The sequence below is a fragment of the Talaromyces amestolkiae genome (assembly GCF_001896365.1).
Source record: "Talaromyces amestolkiae strain CIB chromosome Unknown scaffold8.1, whole genome shotgun sequence".
Classification (NCBI taxonomy): Eukaryota; Fungi; Ascomycota; class Eurotiomycetes; order Eurotiales; family Trichocomaceae; genus Talaromyces; species Talaromyces amestolkiae.
In genome coordinates, this window is record NW_024468044.1 from 1,089,837 (window position 1) to 1,113,932 (window position 24,096).

The 24,096-nt window shown below is 47.5% G+C and overlaps 7 protein-coding genes across 7 annotated transcripts; 3 read left to right on the forward strand and 4 right to left on the reverse strand.

The window, feature by feature from the left end:
- Positions 1-313: 313 nt before the first annotated feature.
- BHQ10_004928 (uncharacterized protein) lies at positions 314-1,695 on the reverse strand (the record flags this gene model as incomplete). The annotated part of the gene is made up of 3 exons (XM_040877347.1): positions 314-598; positions 652-1,606; positions 1,679-1,695. The coding sequence occupies 3 exons, from the start codon at positions 1,693-1,695 to the stop codon at positions 314-316; spliced, it is 1,257 nt and encodes a 418-aa protein (XP_040733432.1).
- A 1,148-nt stretch (positions 1,696-2,843) lies between these two features.
- Positions 2,844-4,925, reverse strand: BHQ10_004929 (uncharacterized protein; the record flags this gene model as incomplete). The annotated part of the gene is made up of 1 exon (XM_040877348.1): positions 2,844-4,925. One exon carries the CDS (start codon positions 4,923-4,925, stop codon positions 2,844-2,846), a length of 2,082 nt encoding a protein of 693 aa, XP_040733433.1.
- Positions 4,926-6,897: 1,972 nt separating this feature from the next.
- BHQ10_004930 (uncharacterized protein) lies at positions 6,898-14,567 on the reverse strand (the record flags this gene model as incomplete). The annotated part of the gene is made up of 8 exons (XM_040877350.1): positions 6,898-7,743; positions 7,790-8,113; positions 8,173-11,095; positions 11,371-12,403; positions 12,458-13,805; positions 13,860-14,128; positions 14,184-14,328; positions 14,379-14,567. The coding sequence occupies 8 exons, from the start codon at positions 14,565-14,567 to the stop codon at positions 6,898-6,900; spliced, it is 7,077 nt and encodes a 2,358-aa protein (XP_040733434.1).
- A 1,123-nt stretch (positions 14,568-15,690) lies between these two features.
- Positions 15,691-16,800, forward strand: BHQ10_004931 (uncharacterized protein; the record flags this gene model as incomplete). Its single annotated transcript, XM_040877351.1, has 5 exons — positions 15,691-15,868; positions 15,936-16,134; positions 16,195-16,392; positions 16,441-16,502; positions 16,562-16,800. 5 exons carry the CDS (start codon positions 15,691-15,693, stop codon positions 16,798-16,800), a joined length of 876 nt encoding a protein of 291 aa, XP_040733435.1.
- A 506-nt stretch (positions 16,801-17,306) lies between these two features.
- Positions 17,307-18,443, forward strand: BHQ10_004932 (uncharacterized protein; the record flags this gene model as incomplete). The annotated part of the gene is made up of 1 exon (XM_040877352.1): positions 17,307-18,443. One exon carries the CDS (start codon positions 17,307-17,309, stop codon positions 18,441-18,443), a length of 1,137 nt encoding a protein of 378 aa, XP_040733436.1.
- A 388-nt stretch (positions 18,444-18,831) lies between these two features.
- BHQ10_004933 (uncharacterized protein) lies at positions 18,832-20,065 on the reverse strand (the record flags this gene model as incomplete). Its single annotated transcript, XM_040877353.1, has 4 exons — positions 18,832-19,028; positions 19,103-19,204; positions 19,302-19,444; positions 19,668-20,065. The coding sequence occupies 4 exons, from the start codon at positions 20,063-20,065 to the stop codon at positions 18,832-18,834; spliced, it is 840 nt and encodes a 279-aa protein (XP_040733437.1).
- Positions 20,066-22,239: 2,174 nt separating this feature from the next.
- Positions 22,240-24,068, forward strand: BHQ10_004934 (uncharacterized protein; the record flags this gene model as incomplete). The annotated part of the gene is made up of 4 exons (XM_040877354.1): positions 22,240-22,593; positions 22,773-22,855; positions 22,910-23,313; positions 23,362-24,068. The coding sequence occupies 4 exons, from the start codon at positions 22,240-22,242 to the stop codon at positions 24,066-24,068; spliced, it is 1,548 nt and encodes a 515-aa protein (XP_040733438.1).
- Between the last annotated feature and the right edge of the window lie 28 nt (positions 24,069-24,096).

Consider the following 24,096-nt stretch of genomic DNA (forward strand, 5'->3'; position numbering starts at 1 on the left):
GATAGAGAGTTGGGAAAGAGGTCCGAGAGTATAGTCATCGAGCAACTACCCTGGGAGGCAAGAGCCTACCGCGTCAACCGGATGAGGAAGGAGCTTACCCAGCTACACGCACCTTCCTGTAGTACATGCAAGCTCGATTATGCAAACAAGAAATAGACAGTGTCTCGATGTGTTCATAATAATTGTACAAGCAAACAACCATACCCGCTGTAGCAACATCCGTCTATATAAACCTCAAGCAAAAAGCAAAGCGGCAAAAATGCTATGATATCCCTTCTTTTACCATTCATTCATTCCATCCGTTTTTGTACATCTATTCATCAGGTTCTAGGAAATATCCTGAGCCGCTCTGATTCGACTTGACTCGCGAATGACTCGGCGATGCAGGCCGGGACGTTGAAAGGCCGGCTGTCAATAAAGGTGTGTTAGGGAGTTTGATGGAGAAGTCGTTGGGAGGAGAGACGCCAGGTCTGTTTGGGTCCTCGTCAAAGCTCTCAATCCGAATTGGGGGTGGTCGCATCCGAGCTAGGGGGGAAGGTGATAGTGTAGTACCATATAAAAATGTTGCGATTAGGACTATAGCGGCGCCGATGGAGAACTTGTAAATATTAGCGACCAAAGTCGAGAACAGATAGGATGGTAAGAACTTACGTTGGCCGACAACTCCAAATCAAACACAGACAGACTCGACAACATCCCCACGACGAGACTAAATCCCGTCGCAGTCGTCTTCGCAGTCTTGTCTGCGTACGCAATGGCATATCCCGCACCAATACCCCCGATAGCCTGGATGAAGATAATCACCCAAACAATCCAACTATAGCCGGCAAAGAATCCTTGCTTCGCAATAACCTCTCCATCGAGAAAAATCACACCAACAAAGAACGCAGGTACCACCGACTGAAGCGCCAACTGCACATTGCGCACCCAAAGCGACGTCTTCGCCGCACTATCGCGAATAACCTTCTCAAAACTAACCGCGGCCAACGCCGACGCAACACATGCGCACAGAGTCGCCATGAGACCTACCCGGCCGTCGAGAGTAGGATGCTCTAGCAACATATCCTCCTCAATCCCTTCGTAACTCGCGGACCGCTTCGCAATCTTCATCGGCGAATACCCTTTTTTCTGCCTCCATTCCTCCAACGACCTCGGAAAATGCGCCGATTCATCTCTCGCCACCAGACGATCCGACTCATGCCCCGGCGCATGTAGCAGCACCACACCCGCCGCCAAAAAAAGCAACAGTCCCCAATTCCGCGCGGGAATATACCGCTGCAACAAAACCAGCCCAAAGACAGCCGCAAAGAGCAGCTTTACCTGGTACGTAATCTGATAAGTCGCCGGATCCAGATTCGACAGCGCTACGTACTGCAGCGAGTTCGAGAGTGTATAAAGGCAAGCGGGAAGAGCCAGCTTCCAGCTATCGCCTGCAAAGATTGTGTTTGATAGATTCGAAAATAGCGACGTGGCGGGCATGGAGGGCGGGGCGTGTTTGGAGATTTCATAAAGGGCCATTGTGAGCGAGATGGCGAGTTTGATGGCTTCGGTTAGAAAGACGGCGGTGGAGGTAACGTAGCGTTTTCCGGCGACGGTAGGCATTACCCTGGAATAATGGATCAACTTTGCATAAATGTTAGCATGAACTGAGCCCTTTTAACGGGGGGATATGACTTACCACGACAGTCGATGCATATTGTATTGTCAACTGGACGTCGAATCATCAGCCCACCACAATCTGATCACAAGAGTGCAGACATCCTTACCAAGAGGAGGGACAAATTCCGAATATAAGCCGACCTCGACTTTGACGATGTCTGTTTTACCCCCATATTGTCGCTTTCCTCTGTTTTGCCTTGTGTGTCAATGTGTGTGCGCGTGTGTTTTGATCCCACACCGATCAACAGATCAAAAGCACCCAGGCTTGAGCGAGTTCCAGAATCGCAGCGTGTAATTCTTTGACAATTATACAAATAGGCGGGCTTGCGAAATATAGACAGCGATGATTATGAGGGGATGCTGTGTAGTGTTGTCACAGTGCGGTCAAAGGGGAGAAAGTCAGAAAGTGACGTCTTTCAATCTTGGCAAAGCACGGAGATGAGTCGCAGATCGCCGAACAATAAAAACAGCTAACCCGCTGCGACAGGAAAAAGAAACGAAAGTCTTGACCAACTCAACTTTGATTTTTTAATTTTCGAGAAAGAGAACAATTATGAGATTCGCGATAATCCGCACCGAAGAATTTTCTCGAAATAGGAGGCGAGTACCTGAAGAATATCCGCCCCTGACACACGCACTACACACTGAAACGGCTTAGTCCTCCTGTTAGTTTGTCTGGGGTAAGGCAGCCAGAGGCCGAGGCCCCTGGGTGGGTGCTGGCCAATCATGCGCGGTATTGCCTATACAGTACTCTCGATGCCATATTTCTCCAGCCCAGAGCTGAATGGCTGTTGTGAAAGTCCAATATCTGCCTGTCACAGACGATGTCATGTACGTAGTACTGGAATGCAGGCTGGTCTGTGTCACTTTCTACAAGCGGGTAGTGGCTGATACTTAATGTTCAATTCAATTCAGGCAAGTAAGAGATTTGATGCAATAGATATTATACAGAAAAATAAAGATGACCCGCTGCGGACAGACTGACATGCAAACCCAGAGACAGTGAAAGAAAGAAAAGTGTTTGTTCCCAATGCAACCAACCAACCTATCCCCGTCCCCATCTATCCGACAAATGAAATAAAGAATGGTGAGTTGTATTACTTACCTTCATAGCGAAGGTAGATTTGATTATAAAAGGATTCAAAATGCATGGAAAGAAAAGAAAAGAAAAGAGTAAAGAACGATTAATGTGCAATAGCAACATCGTTAGGATCTCGACCCCACTTCACAGCCCACAAGGGATAGACAGGCGGACTCGATAACTTTTCAGTCTCGCCTTCTTCCAAGACGATGGCATCGCTGCTATCCGTCCGGCGACGAGAATGTCGTCGTGTTGCGACTTCGTCCGGAAGCGGGGGAAGTGCATGGGATGGGGGAGGAGCCGCCAACTGATGAGAGAACCGGTGAATAGGTTGGAGAGTGGGTGTGACGGGAGATGCATGGCCCATGGTCGATGATGATGAGGGTGTTTCAGAATATGCGAGACTCAATCGAGGTGATGCGGTGAAATTGTTGTTGTTGTTGTTATGGTCCGTTTTCTGCTCGGCATTAGACGCAGTGCGGTACGGTAGGTATGGATCTTTGTCGATCAAAGATTCACTTTCGGCAAGGTTTGGTGCAGCAATTGGCGGGATTCTCATAGCTGCACTCAGCCGGAGGAACGAAGTATCAAATTGAGTCTGAACAGGCTCAGGAGAGCTAAGTGCTGGAGGTTCTGATACCTCGTGATTCTCAGCCGCTCTTTCAGCACCAGGCTCAATATCTTTGAATATGCTTGGGGTAATTCGACCATTCCGTAACCTCATGGCTTCTAGCAACGACTCCTCCTGCCGAGTGACTGCGATGATGCGACTTCTTCTCTTCGCAGAGTGGAGATCGCTGTACGACTGTGAAGAAAGTCGGGGCCGTCTTGAGTTGCTGGCTTCTTCCGCCTGCTCTTCCGGTTCCTCAATTAGAGGAACATCAAAATGAGCAGACGACCCATATATCTTCGTGGAAACGGATGATCTACTCATAGAAGAAAGCGAGTCGGCTCGTGAAGGAATAGGACGCCGTTGTGTACTGCGCGAGTCGGAGCTGACACTAGATACGTTGGAATTGGCCCGGCCAAGACGAGTCAATTGATAACCTTTAGTAGCAACTGCCGCTTCAGCATGACATATCTCTGGCGCAACATAGTCGTTTGTGGCGAAACTGTCCCGAGGCCCTCGAGATGGTGCTGCTTTTCTTACGAGCTGTTCACCGTAGTCCTCATCTGCATCGGTATCTTCATCCTCGGATGATGATAAAGACAACACGCTGTTTTTTGTCAAATCCTTAGTATGAAAGGTGCTGCTGCTCTTTTTCTTTACCAAGCGGCCAGCCGGCTTCTGATGAGCCGCACGCAAGTCACCTTCCGACTGCCATGTTTGAAGGGAGGCGCGGGGAGGAGGGTTCGTATATGAGGGGGGTAGTGGCTGGCGATAGTAATGATTTTCGCTTCCACGGCTTCCACGGGACGTATGACTTGATACCCTAGAAGGGGCACGTGATGATCTCCTGGAATCGACAGCCGAAGAAGTCTTGGCGATGCCGTTTTGTACTGGAGGTTGAACTGGCTTTATGATCGCTGGTGCTGGTGCTAGTGTTATTGGCTTGGRATGCTTCGCCTCCTTCACTGGCTTTGCATGATCCAACACACGATCAGGCTGCTTCGCTTCCTCCTCATCAACTTCTAGGGTTTCCCCCAGGCGGATGATCTGCTCCAAAGGCACATCAAACCAGTCAACGGCAGGCCTGCGCGTGGAAACTCGTTTTCGTGGAATTGGCGGCTCCTCTGGGATAGGAGCGGGAGCTTCCTTAATCGATGCTCGCATATTCCCCCTGGAACGTGGCTTTGTGAGTTTGGCTGGCTGTGGTTTTACCGAGAACTCCGAAGTGACTGGCGATGGCGAATTCGTGTATCGCTGAGGTGACAGCAAAGGCGCTGCAGCAGGTTTCGGCTTGGGAAACAGCAAAGAAAGGTCGAGTCTACTTGGCTTCTTTTTCGGTACGTCTTCCGCTCGTCGGTCCCCTTTTGGCGTTGTTGGTTTAGCGGGTTTAGCAGTTTTAGGACTCTTCGAATTCTGGTCCAACTGCGGAAATCCAATTCCCCGCATATCATCCACCACTCCAAATGCCAAACTAAGCTGGGAACGGGTATCAAATGCATATTCGTCGAAATTGAGGTCGCGTGCGAAGCCCGCCGTCGAGCCAGAATGGTGCAATTGTGGGTTCTCCATGGGCATAGGCGGACGAATGTATTGTCTTGAAGAAGATTGATTTGATTGATAGCTTCGGCCAAGTAACGGGGACGATGCTCGCACACGGAGTTCTCGATTTATAGATGAATTCGCTGGATCCAGTTGTTGTAAGGTGGCCTACAAGACAAGATATTGTTAGCTTTATAAAAAAATTGGCGGAACGAGCGGAAAGTATTTAGGTATCAGGGTCTCAATACCATTCTGTTTCTTTCCGAGGTCATTCTCACTGTGCCCTGACTCGCCTTTCTAGGCAGATTCCTTTCATCGTACATGGTGGTTTCTGCGTTGACGCTTGACGTTCGCACGGCTATAGGATATGGGCTGCGTAGTGATTGCCTTCCCATGGCGGGATCAGAGGATAGTCCACGGGAGGKTGTCGTATTGCGCGAGACGGTTCAGACGAACCGGAGGAAGTTTTGTGGGAGGCGAGGTCACCATGTGGTTTTGTAGCGAGTATTATCGGGGGCGTCGTAAGGTTTTCTTGGGTGTGAGAGAAGAAGTTCTGGTAGTGTTGGTTAGACTTCCAAGTTGCTCTCCCCTGGTGGCAGGTGCGGGCTGAGAGTTTAGAGGCGGAGAACAGACCCACGGCAGGAACTACTACTGTGCCTAGGATACGCTAGCCCGTAGTTTATTAAGTCTGGCACACTACGCTTAGCACGTTGACTACGCACGCACTACAGTAGTGGCTTCAGCCCGTGCGAAGCAAGATTCCTCGATTGTTCCCGAGAATAGGAGGTGGTTCAATGTTGGCCTTGTCACTTGTGGTCGGCATATAGTAGATACCGAGTATAGTTAATACTGATCTCAATAATATGTACTACAGTAGTCGATATTATGCGGGCAAAGTGGACAAAGATCCATCGCAGAGATCGATCAGCCAGACTAGAGAACGCAAAGACTCGTCGCTAACCCGATCTGAGGTCCCGATTGCTCCATTAGTAGAACAGTGGTGATGATAGTGTGTCGATCCTGACGGTATTTGAGATAATGGTCCGCGTGGCAATTTCCAACAAATTGAATAACCAACGCGCGCTTCTCAGAGCTGAACCGATGCTATGAGATGAAGACCGAAGAATAGGAGTCGTCCCGTCAAGCGAAGATGATAAAGCTCCCAGCCGAGAAAAACCCCCTGAATCGTGCGATTCTCGGACTAGACCTAGTTGGGACACTTCTCTGATAGGCCTAAAGCCACTAAACCGGAGAAAGCGCCGACCAGACACAAAACACATGCAAACAGTGCAACTCTGCCAAGTGTTTCTTTTTCGTCGTGACAGCGACATTTCTTCCGATCTATTACTACTGCTTCAATCGGAGGATTAACATCAAATATCCGACCTCCTTACAGTCCACACGTGCTTAAGCTGCACTACGTATGCAGCTATATTTCAAATCTCTCTGCTGATGTCGACGACAGCCCTTGCAACAACCTCGGCTGAAAGGAGCTTAACAAGATGATGACAAACGCCGAAGAGCGATAATGTTGCCTACCAATTGAGCATACGATCACTAATAACGTAGCACGCAATACCGAATAAGCACTCCTAGGGCTGAATCAGGCTGATAATATAGTCCAGCACTACCTCAATGTAAAGATGCAGCGCAAGTCGTTTGGAGCTCCCTACTTGGGCTGAACCCTCAGCCTTGACATGACTTAAGAATCATGTTCCTTTGTCCATTTCGTCGACTCTCCTGACGCCGGAATATGACTCAGCTGTGAGTCGTATAGACTTCCTAGACCTTTCGCGTTCTAGTACTTTTAATTTTTTAGAGCTGTGTATGATGACATTCCGATCCTATCCAAAATGGGACAAATTAAGAATCACTTGATCTTCAATGCACGTCGTTTCAGGGCTAACCCTACTTTCCCTCAACCGGATATAACGTCTGCTGTACTTTCTTAATTGTCGCCTCTCGATTTGTTCTATGGTCTAGCAAGACAGACGTTCTATCTAGCCACCTATTTCCTCAGCTCACTCTTTTCTACCMCCMCYCCCGCCAATTCCGCCAGTCCGCTAGCTTGCATGATATCAAAAATACTAACCTCCGCCTTGAGCTCCTTCGAAATCCAGTATCGAATCTCAAGCGATACAAGAGAGTCAATACCGAAGCTATGCAAAGGCTTACGCACCTCAATATCCGTCACCGGCACGTTCAGCAGACTAGCTAGCTTTGCGACGAGACCCTTGAGCGCAACCTCGGCCGCCGCTGATTCGTCCGCTGCCTTGATGAAAAGCCGTCCGTAGCTCTCCTCCTTTGAGTCTGACTTGCCACTACCGTGCGCATCCTGGAAGGTGATCCGATTGACTTCTTGCAACTGTCGGAAGATAGGTCGCCCAGTCCAGTAAACGCTCTCAAAATGCTCGGGGAGCAGCGTCATCGCACCACCAAGACCGGCAATTAACTGTGCACGCTGCGGATCGATAGCGCGAGAACAGTCCGGATCACATGCATAGTCCAGTAAAGCAAGTAGTTCAGGCGTACTCAAACCTTCAAACCCGTCCCGACGAAGAGCGGCATTTGTTCCGAGCTGTGCGGCAATGCCGACGTCCTTGATCACACCCAGGTTTAGACTTAGACATCGCCGGCCTTCCGCTGCGAGCTTGCGTGCCAGCGCGTCCATGAAAGAGTTGGCTGCTGAATAGTTTGCTTGACAGCGTGAACCAGATATAGCGCTGATGGACGATAGTAGTACGAAGAAGTCCATGTCGGATGGCAAGTGAGTAGAAAGGTTGAGAGTGCCCTGTGTTTTAGGACGGAGGACAGCATTCCAATCTACAGTGGACATTGAATCCAGGAGGCCGTCCTGGGAATTATTAGAGAGGAGGATATACAGGAAGGACAACACTTACACGAAGCACCATAGATCCTTGGATACAGCCTTTGATCGGAGGCATGGTTTGAGCAAGATCTTCGAAGACTTGTCGTACAACCTGCTCGTTCGCAACATCGCACATGGGAGCTTTGATTACAATACCTTGAGTGGCATAAGTCTCAATCATCTTCCGTGCCGCTTCATTATTTTCGCTTCCTGATCGAGACAACAATATGAAGTTTCTCGCTTTTCGTTCGATCATCCAATCGACAAGGGTTCGACCGAGTCCACCAAGACCGCCTGCAATCACGTAGGTTGCACCAGGGTGGAAATTATAGCGCGACTTCCTGCTCGGGAGAACCTGTGTCACTATTAGCACCGACCATAACAAGGAGAATGAAGGGAAAGCTTCAGACGAACCGGTACTTCATCAGACGGACTCAAATCTACCACAATCTTGCCACTACTCTTTCCGCTGGCCATCTGCCGGAAAGCATCCTGAAGATTTTCAATCTGATAAACTTGGAGGGGCTGAGGAGATTTGGCTGGCACAGAATCAGTCAGATAGCCCTTCAAGGCGTTCATGATTCTTGTCATGGTTGGTTTTGCATTACGCATGACAACTGATAAATCGACACTAGAAAAGGATACATTGGTGAGGAAAGGCTTCATATTTAATCCCTTGCGTGATGATTCAAAGTCCGCTTTCCCGACGTCAACGAAACGGCCAAGTGGCGCGATACATTTCCATGAGGCCTCTTGCAGCTCACCTCTCAACGAGTTGAGGACGACATCGACTCCAGAGGGACAATGGGATTTCACTTGCTGCGCGAAACTGGTATCACGACTGTTGAAAATATGGCTTKGGGGKATGCCGTACAAGTCTTGTAAGAGCTGTCTCTTTTCTGCAGATCCGACAGTGGTGAAAATTCGAGCTCTATGCCGCTGTGCGATTTGAATAGCTGCTTGCCCGACTCCTCCAGCACCGGAATGAATCAGTACAGTCTCGCCTTCTGATAATCGAGCGACCTCGACAAGCGAGTAATAAGCTGTAGCAAACACTAACGGTATACCGGCAGCGTCTGCAAAAGGGATGTGATCTGGCAAATCGAAAACCCAGCTGGCATCCGCTCGAACAAAAGTCTTGTAGGCCCCACTGAGCGTGCAGCAAGCGACTCGTTGACCAGGTGCAAAGCCAGCCTCACTGCCGGCACGACTGACAATCCCAGCACATTCAAACCCAAGCCTGTTACCAGAAATCTGCCCCATAGCAATAAGAATATCCTTGAAATTCATGCCTGCCGTACGAACCTCGATCTCTACCTCTGTAGGTGCTAGGGCTAAGTCATAATCTGGATCATCCTCGAAATGCAGACTGTTCAATAGTCCCGGTGAAGCAATTGAGAGACTCAATGCTCGTTCAGGCTCGGCACCGAATTTTTGCTGTTTGGGACGCGATGGGCTCGTCATATTTCGAATCGTGGCATTTACGCTCGTAGCTTCACGAACACGACCGATGCATAACCTGCCATCTTTCTCGCGATATTCCGAGTCGAAATCTACGGCATCGTCTGCAATATGAAGTGTTTTGAGTAGCACTGAGTCAATATGACCGGCAGTTTTGTCGATTGAGGTCGATGGCTCTAAGGCCAATTCAACGAAGCGTAAATCAAGGTATTCGGACCGAATCACTCTACCTAGACCAGAAACAAGATCCTTATCTGGCGTCTGGTCTTTTGTTACCCAAAGCAAGGATTTTGCTGTGGATAGTAAGCTCTTGAAGATGGACCATTGTTCGTCATTGACATCAGAGAAGAAAGAGGCGTCAAGTTCGAGTAAAGATACGTAATGAGATCCCTTATACTGCTGGACATCAATGCTATCAAGTGGGACGATGCTAGTCGGTATTGCCGAAAGTCGTGTTTGGATTAAACCTGCGACATCTTTCTGTAAGACAGAATGGGGATGGATCACTATGATTACTGTATTGTCGCTAGATGTTGTACCATTCGTACCATTGGGCTTAGAAGTGGACAGTGCAATAGACTCAGCATCAGTGAGTTTCGCGAGGTCTGCTTTGGTGAAAGACTCCAATGAATCGAGACACAAGACTTTGCCATGCTCTTTCAACAAATTGTACGGTGACTTCGGTGAATTATCGAGTAGATAGTTACGGCTGTTGCAGATGAGTATGTCATATAGTCCGTCGACAGACTCTTCTTCGTCCTTGCCCTCTGTGTCAGTCTTTCGGTCGACCCTGTCGGAGAAAGGACCCTCATGATCATTCACTTCTTCAGCGTCATCGGACCTGGTAATCGTGTATCTCCGGAACAGAGGCAGACCATAGCCATCACCTGAACTAAGGCCGTAATTCATCAACCGATCTCGAATGCTCCGCGAAGCCTCCAAAGATACATCGCCCGCTTCTATAATCTCAACAAGCGGATTCTGATGTGCAAACAGCTCTACGAAAGTCGCCGCAGCTAGAAGCCCATAATTCTCGTCATCATTAAGACTTGATGAAGACAGACTGACAATATCATTTTTCGTCAACAGACTCGGATCCGGTTTCCATACAAGCGACCAACACGTCCGTCTCGCCTCCTCGTCCGCCCTCTCCATCCACTTCGCATCCTTGACAAACGTGAGCGAAAGACCATCCACACGAACCTGCGCTCTACCTCTATGCTCATCGGATACTGCAATCGAGAATTCAGCCTCCCGGTACGCTTCCGTATCAATCTGATTATGTATATCGAGCACATTCCGAGATCCGCGCGTAAGCAAGTCATTCGATATCCATAGTGATCGGATCTTTGTCGGAATCAGGACGGGAATGGGTTGGCGGCCTCCCTGGCTGATGGATGCTATACTCGATTGGAATATGACGTCCAAGTCTGTGGGGTGGATGACATGGGGTGTATGGGGGAATTTATTGTTTTCGTTAAGAGTATTATGCCATCTATCGAGTTCAATGCGTGCGGTAGCCTGTCGATCCGAGACGCGAATGTCCTGGAGACCTTGGAAGGCAGGGCCAAAGCTCATGCCGTGCTCATTGATGGTGTCGTAGAATTCCTTGGAGTTGACATTTTCCCAACGTCTACTGGAGTCCGCCGTATTTGCTGCTGTGATTCCGTCAGAACCCGGGCTGACTTCAATCTCAATAGTCCCATAACACAATTCATGCCACGCGTCACTGAAATAAGCAAAGATCTGGAAATCATGTACACGACACTGGTCCGGAAGACCTCCGCCAGACTGCTGTGAAGGATGAAATACGACTTGAGCCTCGACTGAATCTGTGTTTTCAGGGATGCGAAGACCAGCTGGAAAATTCACATTGCTGCAACGATAAGCCGATATAGACTGAGATGTTCCGGCTAGAGATCGAGCTGCTTCTATCGCCATGACTAGCATGCCTGATGCTGGGTATAGGTTTATTTTATCAAGCTGTAACCGTTAGATATATGACTATAGATCAGAGATAAGGGGTCTACCTGATGATCCAATATCCACCCATTCTCCGCCAACCTAATAACATTCCTCCACTTTGGTCGTAACGGATTCCAATCCGTCTCCCGACTCCCTAGCAACTCATGTCTAGCGTGCTGTCTAAACCTGAAATTGCGACTAAGTCGACTTTCGACCCAGTACTTTGTGTCATGATTGAATGAATAAGCAGGCAAATCCGTCAACACCTGCGTCGCTGCAGACGCAACATCCGGAAAATTGACATGCAAGAGATCAATCGGAACACCACTAGACCGCAACCGACCTGCGAAACCGCACATTGCTTTCAGGGCATGCACGTTCCGCTCTAGAGTTGAGTTGTATTCAATCTCCTTCGCAGCAGGGATGTCTTTGATTACGTCCTTGATGGGTCTTTGGAGAGCGGCATGAGGTCCGATTTCGATCATGATATCTCGTCCGCTTTTGTTTATACCACCCTTTTTGCGTTCCTCGAGGAGGTGTGAGACCATTTCTCCAAATGCGGATGAGAATTTGACTTGGCCGACAAGGTTGTCGACCCAATATCCTGAAGTGCATGTGTCCTGCACGGGAACCTCTACGCCATGAACAGAAGAGAAGAAGCGAGGCGATTCCGAGTGCATATCTCTAGGTTCTAGGTCACCTAATTTGGAAGCGTATTCGTCACTGATGGCGTCCATAAAGGAAGAATGATACGCAATCCCAGTTGGAATAACTCTCCCAAAAATGTTCTCTTGTTGCATGCGTTGTGCGAGCTCCGTGACTGCCCTTGTGCCACCTGTGACGGTAACGTTATCGGGGCTATTTACGCAGCCGACGACAAGAGGTTCGCCTATTTGCTCTGTTATCTCCGCTAGATATTTCTGAATTGCACTCTCTGAAAGTGCGACTGAAATCATGGCACCTGAATTAGGTTGTTCATGCAGCAGCTTTGAGACTAGCAACCCTTTGAAGTACGCCGTCTGAATTGCAGATTTGTGCGAAAGTCCGCCAGCAGAATATGCTGCTGCGATTTCGCCAGATGAATGACCGATAACGGCTGTTGGGCGGATGTTCCAGCTTGCTAACAGATCTACCAAGGCGATTTGTATGGCGGTGCAAAGTGGTTGAGAGAACTCGGGTTCGTTGATGCGAGAGAGGGATTTGTCTCTGTTTAGCTCATCTGATACAGATCATCAGTACTGGATATCGCAATACACTATAAGGGTAAACTTACCGATAAGATTCCATTCACACCCAAGCCCCTTGATGTATGTCTCAGACTTCTCCAAACTCTCCCTATATGCCGAATACAAACTCAATTCTCTCCCCATGGCAAACCACTGCGCCCCCTGACCTGTAAACACAAAACTGACCAACGGCTCAGAAGACGACCTCTGCGGCTTTGACGCCAGATTGGCCAACTCCTCCGCTTGAAGCTGCTCAATAGAGTCTACTACCACAAACGACTTCCATGGCAGCGCGCTTCGTCTTGTTGATAGTGTATACGAGAGATTTTGGAGATAGCGTTGTTGCTCCTCGGGACGGAGATAGTCTGATTTGAGGGCTCGGAAGTAGTGCTGGTAGATTTCTAGGATTCGTGCGATACCGGATTCGTCGGCAGTTGAGAATGGGAGGACGATGGGTTGTTTAAAGCTCAATTGACGCGAAACCCCATTGCCGTTGAGTTCAGGGCTAATTCCGTACGTGTCCTCGCCGGGCAGTTGGCCTTGTATACGATGACCTTCAGTCAACGACTTCGAGACTTGGTTCACTGAACAATGCTTTCCTTCCAAACCGTTGAGACGCAGGTAATTCAGCGCATCGTCTACAATAGCGTGAGCGTTTGTTCCTCCGTAGCCAAAGTTGTTGATGCTGATACGACGCAGGCCTTCTGCTGGGAAGGGCATGGGGCTTGTCAAGAACTGGAACAACACTACATCAGAGACGAAAGCAAAGGAGATGGAAAGGAGATGGATAATAAGCAAGGTCCCTACCTTGAAATTGTACTTCCCAATCGGAATATTCGGATTCGGCACCCGATAATCAGCATTCGGGGGCACTATTCCATTCTCCAACACTAGCACCGCCTTGATCAAACTCGCCACTCCAGCCGCAGCCTCAAGATGGCCGATATTCGCTTTGAGCGTGCCAATCCACAATGGTTTCTCGGTTGGTCTCTGAAAAGCATTATGAATAGCCTCCGCTTCCAGTGGATCACCAATCGCGGTACCCGTGCCATGAGCCTCGAAATAGTTTGTATCTTGCACGTCCAAATTCGCATCTTTATACGCTTGCAGGATATTTTCTGTCTGCGCATGTTTACTCGGCTGAGTGATACCGGGTGTCCGACCATCTTGGTTAACTGTTGTGCCGCGAATGACTCCGCGGATTGAGTCGTTGTCGCGAATAGCATCCGACAATCGCTTCAGGACTACCACGCTCACACCCTCACCTTTTGCATAACCGTTTGCGCGAGAGTCGAAGCTGTACGAGCGGCCGTCTGGGGACAGGAACCCGAGTGTTGAGAGTTGGTTCATGTTCACTTCTGGCGCTAGAATGAGGGAGACACCGCCGACTACAGCCTACTCCTACTTTAGTATCAAGACTGTAGTGATATTCCCCGGGGGCTAACGTACGAGGTTTGATTCCCCGGCCTTCAAACTCTGACATGCCATGTGAACAGCTGCCAGACCGGATGAACACGCCGTGTCCAGAGTGATACTAGGACCTCTAAAGTCAAAAAACCAGCTGATTCTGTTGGCTAGCAAGGATGTACCGATACCAGTACCCATGTATTTTGGAGTCAGTTCTGGGTCTCGATAGAGAATGACCTCGTAGTCTCTAGTTGACGCTGCGACGTAGACTGACGTCTTTGAGCCTTGGATTTTGTCCAATGGGGCGCCGGCTACTTTCATTCAGTGGCTAGTTCAACATCGTACATGAAGTATGAAGGAGCTTACCGTTCTCTAAAGCTCTATAAGACGTTTCCAAAAGAAATCGCTGCTGGGGATCCATTGACTCAGCTTCGATCTGCTGGATTGAAAAGAACGGAGCATCGAAAGCAGCGATATCCCCGGTAATAAAATTACCGGAACGGACGTTTGCCTAAGTACTATGTTAGTGAATGAGATCTACTAAAGAAGAATGAAATATACTGTATCTGTCCGATTCGGATTCGGATGATAGAAGGCATCCATGTTCACCCTTTCCTTGGGAACGTGGGTATTGGCATTCCGTCCTTCGTAGAGCATGGTCCAGAATTCCTGGGCTGAGCATGCATCTTGAGGCAGTCGAACGTCGAAGCCTATGACGGCGATAGGATCAGGCTCAGTGATAACAGGCATTGTGATAAGTTCAAGTTACAAGTTCTAGAGTCTAAGTTTAATCCGTTTGGATGAGGTATATTAATACTAGGGAAGCTTTGAACAACTCGAACTACAAATTGCCACCAGGTATCTGGGCATCTTATATCTGCTTGCCAATCAACAACTTTCGTCACAGTCGATATCGTATTGCATCTGCGTTGGCAAAAAACACAGGGATGTAATTGAATCTTTATCAACTTACGCGCCGAGTTCACGAAGATCGATGACTCTATTGCTTGAACAGGACATTTAATATACACAGAATCGAATCGTGATATTCCAACGGCGGTCGACCGATAGATACACGGGCATATTCCGAAGCTCTTTCGGACATCATCTCTCAGCTTATCTCTACGCGCTTTCGCAGTGTCTCCTACAGCAGACTCATAGTCCGGCACACCTGATGGCTTGACTGTATGCGCGCTGACTATTTCATGCGTCTAAGGATGTATAGTGCCGGCCAATATAAACCCTGCATATAAGTGACAACTTACACATTTCCTGCATAAAATCGGGCATTTAGTTGATTCTCGCGACCATGAGTATATTTCCAATCATCTTACTGGTTAAAAATTAGATAAACCATGTCTTGTCCAGGCTTGGTGCAAAGTCGGACCGCCACTGGTTTGACCCTAATGCCGGTCGTCCCGTTTTCTACAGGGATCGGATCAAAAAACAAAATGACCTGTTGCAGAAAATCATCTGCAATATCCTGGCAACTGCAAGCATCTTGATGATTATTTGGGGGCCGCTATTGCTACGTAAAGGTTGGTTGCACCTGTCTTTGAGGAAGGATAGTTATGACCTTACTCAACCTGGCAGTACCCCGATTGGATTTTAAGCGAGATCACATTTTAGCCAGACGACCCTTCGCTAATCTTCATTTATGCCTCATATACGTTCCGCAGCTTTTACATATCGCTCATTTATCTACTTCTTGGACCAGACTAGTCTATCAATACGAATGACACCACTCTTAGCTCGGCTTTGGCCTAAATGAAGCAACCTATTGTCTTATATTTTTTCCTTTCTATCATATTTGAACAGGATTCATCAGCCTGATAATCTAGCCGCATGATTACGTACTGAATACCGAGTCGCAATGGTGGTGCTTCGCGAGACTGGCCGCCTCACGGTGCGGCTTACGATTGCCATGTCTGCTCTCGCTATACTAGCCGTTGTTGTTCGGCTTATTGCGCGGAATAAAGTCAAATTGACTTTTAATCTCGACGATGTATTTATCCTCCTAGGGCTTCTATTCTTTCTTGGTGTAGAAGCCAGTCTTCTTGCAGGCACGTTTTACTCCGGTGCAGCCGAAATGTTGATGAGCTGACTCTGATCGCTTAGGAATTTACACTTCGGGCGGAACACTCGATGAATCTCAAATGAACTTGAACGAATTGATAAACCTCTTCAAATACATCTATGCGCTAGAATCCTTCGTCACGACATCCATTACCGCCATCAAAATCTCCATTCTATTGATGTACCGCCGAATCTTTCCAATCGCCGAGTTTCAACGATATGCCCTCGTCGTCGGCGTGTTGTGCGTGATTTGGTATTTTATATGCTTTTTCGTAAATATATTTCAATGTCGACCGTTGAGAGCTGCGTGGCAGCTTGATTTGTTGATGGATGGGCAGGCGACATGTCTGACATATGGACATTTCATTATCGGATATGAGATTTCCAATATGCTACTTGATATCGCCATATTGATGCTCCCTATTCGAGTACTGCGCACACTCCAGCTGTCGATGACGAAGAAGGTAGTCGTCGGGGCAATATTTATTCTGGGTGGCTTGTGAGTTCTTGCCTGCTGCCATGGGCATCCACCTGCTAACGTCTTCAGTATCGTTGTCGTTTGCATCATCCGTACCGTGTACTTGAGCAATGCAACTCTTGAAAATCCTGGTATTATAAATCTACTGTCCCCGAAACCTATCAACGTTATTGCTAATGCTCTTTCTTAGTCGCACTATACAACGGTCTCAATTGGACATCAGTCGAACTGGCTGTTGCCGTCCTCTGTGCTTGTATTCCGACTTACGGCCCCCTACTTCCTACACAGAGAGCAGTCCGAGCACTGAGTTCTTGGGGCTCTCACAACAAAAGTCGGGCTGGTAACAGAATGTTCAAGTCGTTTGGGTACGAGCGACAGTCTGATAATAATGAGTTGGAACACTTATCAGAGCCGTCGACGCAAGCATGAGGAATACCAAAAGGCGCAGGTAATGGTTTGATGTAATATAAGCTATTGTTAGGAGTTACTTAATGAAATCGATTCACTTTTGATAATCATGGATTACCTAGGTATCTTCGACTCTTGGGTAAATTGATAAACATCAGGCAACGAATAAGTGTGATGGCCCAGATTGAAATCAAAAGTGCATTCCCGTTTGCTTAGAAAAAGCAAAACATGGACCCCGTAAAATCCATGCAAATTTTGATACGTGAAGAAATTGACACACGTCGTTTGTGACCGTACTGGTACCACAAAACCAGGATGCGCGTATTAACATAACATGTATTTTTCATGGGCGACCAACAGACAGACACAAAGAAGCATAATAGATTGAAGGTCAAAGAGTCCAAGTCAAACGTAATGAGCAGCTGACCTACGCCAATGTATTCTTACTAAACTCTTTCCCCTCTACACTGGTTGACTCGACATCCGATAACTTATTCATCACAAACATTAACCAGCAAGCCAGCAAAATGGTTGATAATTGGGATCCAGCAAAGCCACTGGTAGCTCGACAGCCATTTAAACTCATTTACGCGCTCTACTACATCCTCAGTAGCGCGGCCAGTGTTCCAGCATGGGCTATACTCTACATTCTCCCACATCTCAGGCCGGTCTCGTCATGGCCCTACAAAACGGCTGTGACCAACAAGATTTCCTATTATCTGTTGAATTTCTTCAGCAAGATTCGCATTCCAACACCGCAGCCCATATCTCCAGGAAAAGAAACGGACCTGTTTGTTGCACTGAAACCGGCGAATGATCCAAGAAAGACCTACGCCGGGCTCCTCGACAACCCGCAAATTCAGCCTACAACCATCGGTGGATTCTGGGTCCCTAGCCTTAAACAACTGGCAACTGTATCATCTGCCACAAACGATAACTGGGTAGTTCTTCATTTTCACGGTGGTGCATACGTGCTTCTGACTCCACGAGACCCCACTGTGCAACGAGGGCCCAAACAGCTTTGCGAAGAGCTTCCAGCAGACGCTGCTTTGTGCGTGGATTATCGACTCTCCTCGAACCCTAAAAGCAGTCATCCGGCGCAACTACAGGATGCAATTACTGCGTACAACTATCTCATTCAAGATCTGCAGATTTCTCCTTCGCGGATTCTAGTTTCGGGTGACTCTGCTGGAGCTCATCTTGCTATACTCTTGCTTCGCCATCTCACAACTCACCCAGAAATCGGATTACCATTGCCTCGGGCGCTACTACTACATAGCCCATGGCTAGACTTAACCCCAAAGGGAACATCCGTCGACAGCATGCCTGGAGGACGAGACTATATTTCCGACGCCTTCCTACAATGGGGAGCCACAACATTCACCCCTAAAGGATCGTCGCGCGATGCAGATTTTGTGAGCCCGTTCTACCACCCATTTGCCAGTCCCATTCCAATTTGGGTCCAGGCAGGCGGTGTTGAGAAACTTTATTCTACCATCGCGGAGTGGGTTGGCAAAATGAGAGATGCTGGATCAACAATTGAGCTGTATACTATGGAAGATATGCCGCATGATGTTTTTCATTTCTCGAGTGACATGGATTTGGAAGCTCAGGCACGGGACGCCATCCGTGCTGCGAAGGGATTCCTCGAGCGTACTCAATGAACAAGGATGTCGTATCTTATGGGTAGTCTCAGTTCGATTATTCCCATTCGTTTCGTATAGGTCGCTTACAGACATGAAGCATTGAGTCTATGTAAATTACCCGACACCGGGATTTGAGAAATCAGACGTCTTTTTTCAACTGATAAAGCATTATTAAAAAATAAAATCACGAATATCCTTGTGTGTCCAACCTGGTCGCAAAATGAGGGGTCAATTGTGTAACTAACCGTACTGGTAATTCAAATACTCCATACAAATCTAATACCCAGCGCACGATGAAATTACACTCGCCGAGGTCTCAGAGCATGGGTCCATGCAATGACTGCATATGCATTGACCAGCCAATTTCCAAAGGTCTTTTCACAAGGATCTCTTTGAGCACTTCAAATCATCGAGCAAGAAACCCCCCATCGACAGACAAGTCAATCCCAGTCACATMCCCGCTCTCCCTGCCGCTTGCAAGCCACACCACCGCACTGCCAATGTCCTTTGGCTGACCTAACGTATTGAATGGGGATGCTTTTTCAAGCCAGGTTACATCACCCGTGGTCTCGATGACTCGCTGGAGGAATGGTGTCATAATATCTGTAAATCCAGGTCAGTCTACCGGAAATCATCTCCGATAATTTGATTACACCGGAAGAAGTTCAGATACTCACATCCTGGTTTGATAGCATTGCACCGGATTCTCCTCTCTCCATATTCGACGGCGACCGATCGCGTAAACCCGAGAATGGCTGATTTCGCTGCGCAGTATGCGGCTAACAAATGAGGGGAAGACACATTAATTACCCTGTAACGTCTAACCTCGGCTGCGTGCGGGATGGCATACAACCAAACAAAGGGAAGCAAACTTACAGCATCCTGGTAGCCCGCTAGAGCCAGCAATACTTGAAATGTTGATTATATTACCCCTGAAGCCATGCTCATCTTCGTCCTGTTTTAGGAACTGGTCCATCGCGAACTTGGTGGCTAGGAACGTGCCAGTTACATCGACCGCGCTGACAGGCATCTAGACTTAGTGATCTGCAAACCCTTTGAGACAATGAAGTTCGGAAGTTTGGAAAATACAAGCATCTGTTCCATTGGATTGCTGTCATTTCATCCATTGGAATGTCCAAAATTCCCGCCCCAGCATTGTTCACAATTCTGTTTCAAGTGATATTCCTTGTTAGCTCGTTTGTTTCTCGGATATGCAATATCAGAAATGGAAGTGCCACGAACAAATCAAGCCTGCCGGTTTTACTGACTGCCTTTTGAATGGCATAATCAGTCGAGTAGACATCATTCCCAACATCATCTTGCTCCAGACTAATATCACACCTGACATAAAGCGCTCTATCTTCTCCATATAGCGAGCGAATAAGCTCATGGGTTGGCAAATCTGCCTCATTCTCGCTACTATTGTTCGAGACTTCCAAAGCTTTAGATGCCATATCCGCGCCTTTGGACGCCTTAACATTAGGATCCATGGTTGAACGGACGTCCTGTGTTTCCTTCAGATCAGCACAAACTACCAGTCGAGCACCTGCTGCTGCAAGAGCAAGGGCAATCCCGCGACCGAGGCCGGATGATGACCCAGTGACTACAGCAGTGAGGCCATGTAGACGATCAGAACTCATTGTGGGTGTTTCGTGAGCAATTTTTTCTTTCTTTCAAAGTATTGAGAAATGTGTAGGTCGAATGTCTAAAGGAAGACGAGAACGAATTTGACTAACAAAAGTGTCTCTCACTACCCATAGACAAGGTAAATTTCATACTTAAGTAGCAGTTGTACGAAAAGTCAAAAAAACATACGAGTAATAACGAGAAAATTACTTTGGCCGTATGCATCGTATCCCCGAGTCGCTGTCTGTCGCACTTCTATGGCGATCGGTCATAGCTATCGGCTTCGGAGAGTATTTACAAAACTAACCGCCCCTACATATGCACCTCCATAGCCCGCATATATTATTAATTCCAATGAAGTTGGTGAAAATAATGTTCGCATGTGCAGCGACAATGCGTATCACAATTTTAACTCTTGAGGTTGCAATCGGCCCGCGGCCTCTGGCTCGGGATGTTGATATTACCTGGGCGCGTATAGCTTGCGTCTTGTGTAGCCGTGCGAGTTTATGCAATAGCTTCGACTGAGGCCCCATATTAGCGCCTAAGTAGTTATATTAGTTTTATTTAAGAAGGAGTCAATTGATATTGCATGATGCTCTTGCGATTCTCCGTAAAGTGGATGGTGGATTACTGTCGGCCGACTCGGCCCTCCGGTGATTAATTTCTTTTGGGGCATACTATTGCAGCGCTTATCAATGGAAATCTGAATCTGGTTATATGCATATCATACAATCAAGAATAAGTATGTTGCAGTTCTGATTGCGTGTTTGGACAGGCGCATGTACGTTGACTGCATGAAGAGAAGACAATCACAATCTATGCGACGTCGAGGTATTCATAGCAGCAGCAAAACTTTGATTAAAGTATTGTTTTTATTTTTCTGTTTGTTATACTTTTCTTCGATGTTGAGCTCACAATCAGGGCTACAAAAAATTTCAGATATGGCAGTTGCGACGATAAGTTGGAATCATTCACTTTAGGTACTGCAATATACGTATGCTAGCTACATATGCAACGACAAGACACTTGGAGCTGCACCAGACAAGCATTTTTGTCAATATTCTAATTTATCAACGTCAAGCTTTAGAAAAAGTCTTCTCCTCTCGCGATCCTATCGCAAGCCGCGCAAGACCCTAAGATCAATAGATTGCCTAATCGGGGTTGATTAGGGCTGGATCCACAAGCAAAGTCACTACGCTGAGTACCCACTACAAAGTCTACGAAAAGTCGATAGCCTTGACCATAACCATGCGATAATTCTCTTGAGTGAGATTTTATAGCCAAGGTCAACTCATGCCCAAATGGAATGAAGTGGGTTGACTGGTAAAATATCTGCCGCACGCTACATTTCGAGTGGACAAATTTTTGCTTCTTCGCTGGGAGCTCGCCTAGATAATTAGTATAGCTGCTACTTTTAATAAGGTACTACTTACTTTGTTGGATATGGTGCATGAGTCCACTTTCGCAAAGTATTTCATTTATTTAGAAGAAGATTTTGTTGATAAATATACCAGAAACATTGAGGTTCCACCGATGGGTGTTTCTTGGTGTAGTGGCATCTTTGCAATATATTTACTCGTCTATCTATTCAGGGGTTCAAAGAAGTTTAAGTATTATATTTATTATATCTAAGTATATCTACTTGTCAACCCGCTTGAATACGATCTCAGCCCCAGTGATTAGAGTTGGTATCTTGGTCTGACTCTAAATTGGTCCCATATATAAACTTAGCATCCAAATTAGTTTACAAGTTTGTATAACAAATTCGTATATAAATTAGCCTATAGATCGGTCCAATGAGAAACCAGCCTGGCCTCCATTCGGGTCACCAGTAATGAAAAGGAAAAAGTCTTCGTCGGACGCGACGAACCTTGAATTTCAAAAAGGTTGAGAAATTACTCTGAATGGAATAGAATGAGACGAAAGCGAGCAAGCGGATGAGCTTTGAACCAATGAAGTTTCATGAAACGCACGGTGTGGGTCCGTCGGCGGCGAGAGCTCTCGGGCCCGGGCAGAGAAGCCCTAACATGAAAAGCTGTGTATATGAAAGATATAAAGAGGTGGACTTGCGACTGTGATATAGATATTTTTACTACATTCAAACATTTCAAACGCATTCGCTCTTCGTCGAAGTGACAGACATACTTGTTCTCACATCTGCTAGAGCGAGAATCTCCAGACCGATACAATGAGTCGATCTCTATCACCAACAAATAGCAATAGAACAAGTCCCGTTGACGACCTTGAGAAACAAGATGCTTCTTCAACAGATAAAGTTCCCTCTCATCAGGGAAAGCCTCCTGGACCAGGCGACCAATACGCCCCCCGAACCGCCAAGTTCTGGACCATCATGCTATGCAACTACCTCTCCCTTTTCCTCGTTGCCCTCGACCGCACAATCATCACAACCGCCATTCCGCGCATAACCGACGAATTCAACAGTCTAGGTGACATTGGCTGGTATGGATCAGCCTACATGCTCGCCAGCGCCATATCGCAACCTTTATTTGGCCGTATCTACAAATATTACGATATGAAATGGGTCTTTCTGACGAACGCGGTCTTATTTGCAGCTGGTTCCGCGATATGTGGTGCTGCGCCGAACTCTAAGGCTTTTATTGCTGGTCGCGCTATTGCGGGCTTTTCATCCGCGGCGATTTTCTCGGGTCGATGCTTATTGTTATTCCGTTGGTCCCCTTGCATAAGAGACCTATGTTCCAGGCCGTGAATGGTATGATATTTGGTATCACCTCTGTGTTGGGTCCATTGATCGGCGGTGGATTGACCGACGGTGCTACGTGGCGGTAAGTTTTTCTCATTTGATGATCTGGAAATCTCCCTGACCCGATTTTGTAAAGATGGTGCTTTTATATCAACCTCCCCATCGGCGCCGTGAGCTGGACTTTTATGGCCCTTGTCTGGCACCCGGAAAAACCAAAGCGCGAATCCGCTTCTACCGCAACGCATATCAAACGACTCGATCCCTTGGGTATGTCGCTTTTCGCGCCAGCCGTCATCTGTTTGCTTCTGGCTTTGCAATGGGGTGGATCAACCTACGCCTGGAACAATGCTCGTATAATCGCTCTATTTGTGGTTTTCGGTGTCCTCTTTTTGGGGTTTGTGGCTGTTCAAATCTGGAAACCGGAAACTGCAACAATTCCGGGCAGGATCATCAAACAACGAAGCATTATCAGCACGTCCATATACATTCTATCAGTGTATAGTACTATGATGATGCTGATATACTATCTCCCAATATGGTGTAAGTATCCTCTTAATCTTATATCACAAATGGTACTGACAATCACAGTCCAAACCGTCAAAATGGTCAGCGCCGTCAAATCAGGCATCTATACAATCCCTCTTGTCCTCAGCCTAATGGTCTCCGGCTTCATTGCCGCCTTCATGACCCAAAAGATCGGCTACTACGTGCCCTCCATGTACCTCTGTCCATGCTTTCTAGCCGTCGGAACAGGGCTAATGTCAACATTTACCATCTCTACCGGCTCTTCACACTGGATCGGTTACCAATTCATCTGCGGGTTTGGCCTTGGTCTCGGAACACAAAACGCTGCTCTGGTCATACAACGCATCCTCCCCATGACCGACATCTCGATAGGGTTTTCCTTAATGTTGCTTTTACAGCAACTGGGGGGCGCTGTATTCACATGTGTCGGCGAGACGGTGCTGAATAATGTGCTTATTTCCCAACTTGCTGGTGTGCCCGGTATAGATACGAATGCGATTGTGGACCAGGGAATTACGGATTTGGCTTCGGTTGTACCGGCGCAGTATATGATTGTTGTGCAAGAGGCATATAACAAGGCGTGTACGAGGATATTTTTGGTGTGCATGGGCTTGACGTTGGTGGGTGCTGTTAGTTCTTTGGGGCTGGAATGGAAGAGTATTAAGAAGGGGAAGAACGGCCAAAAGGCGGGTGATGGTCCCACTGAAAAGACTGTCTCTAGTGATGGGAAGGATGAAGAGAATGACCAGAAGACGGAAACCGAAAAATAAGCAATTACAGTTTACCCAGTCACAATGT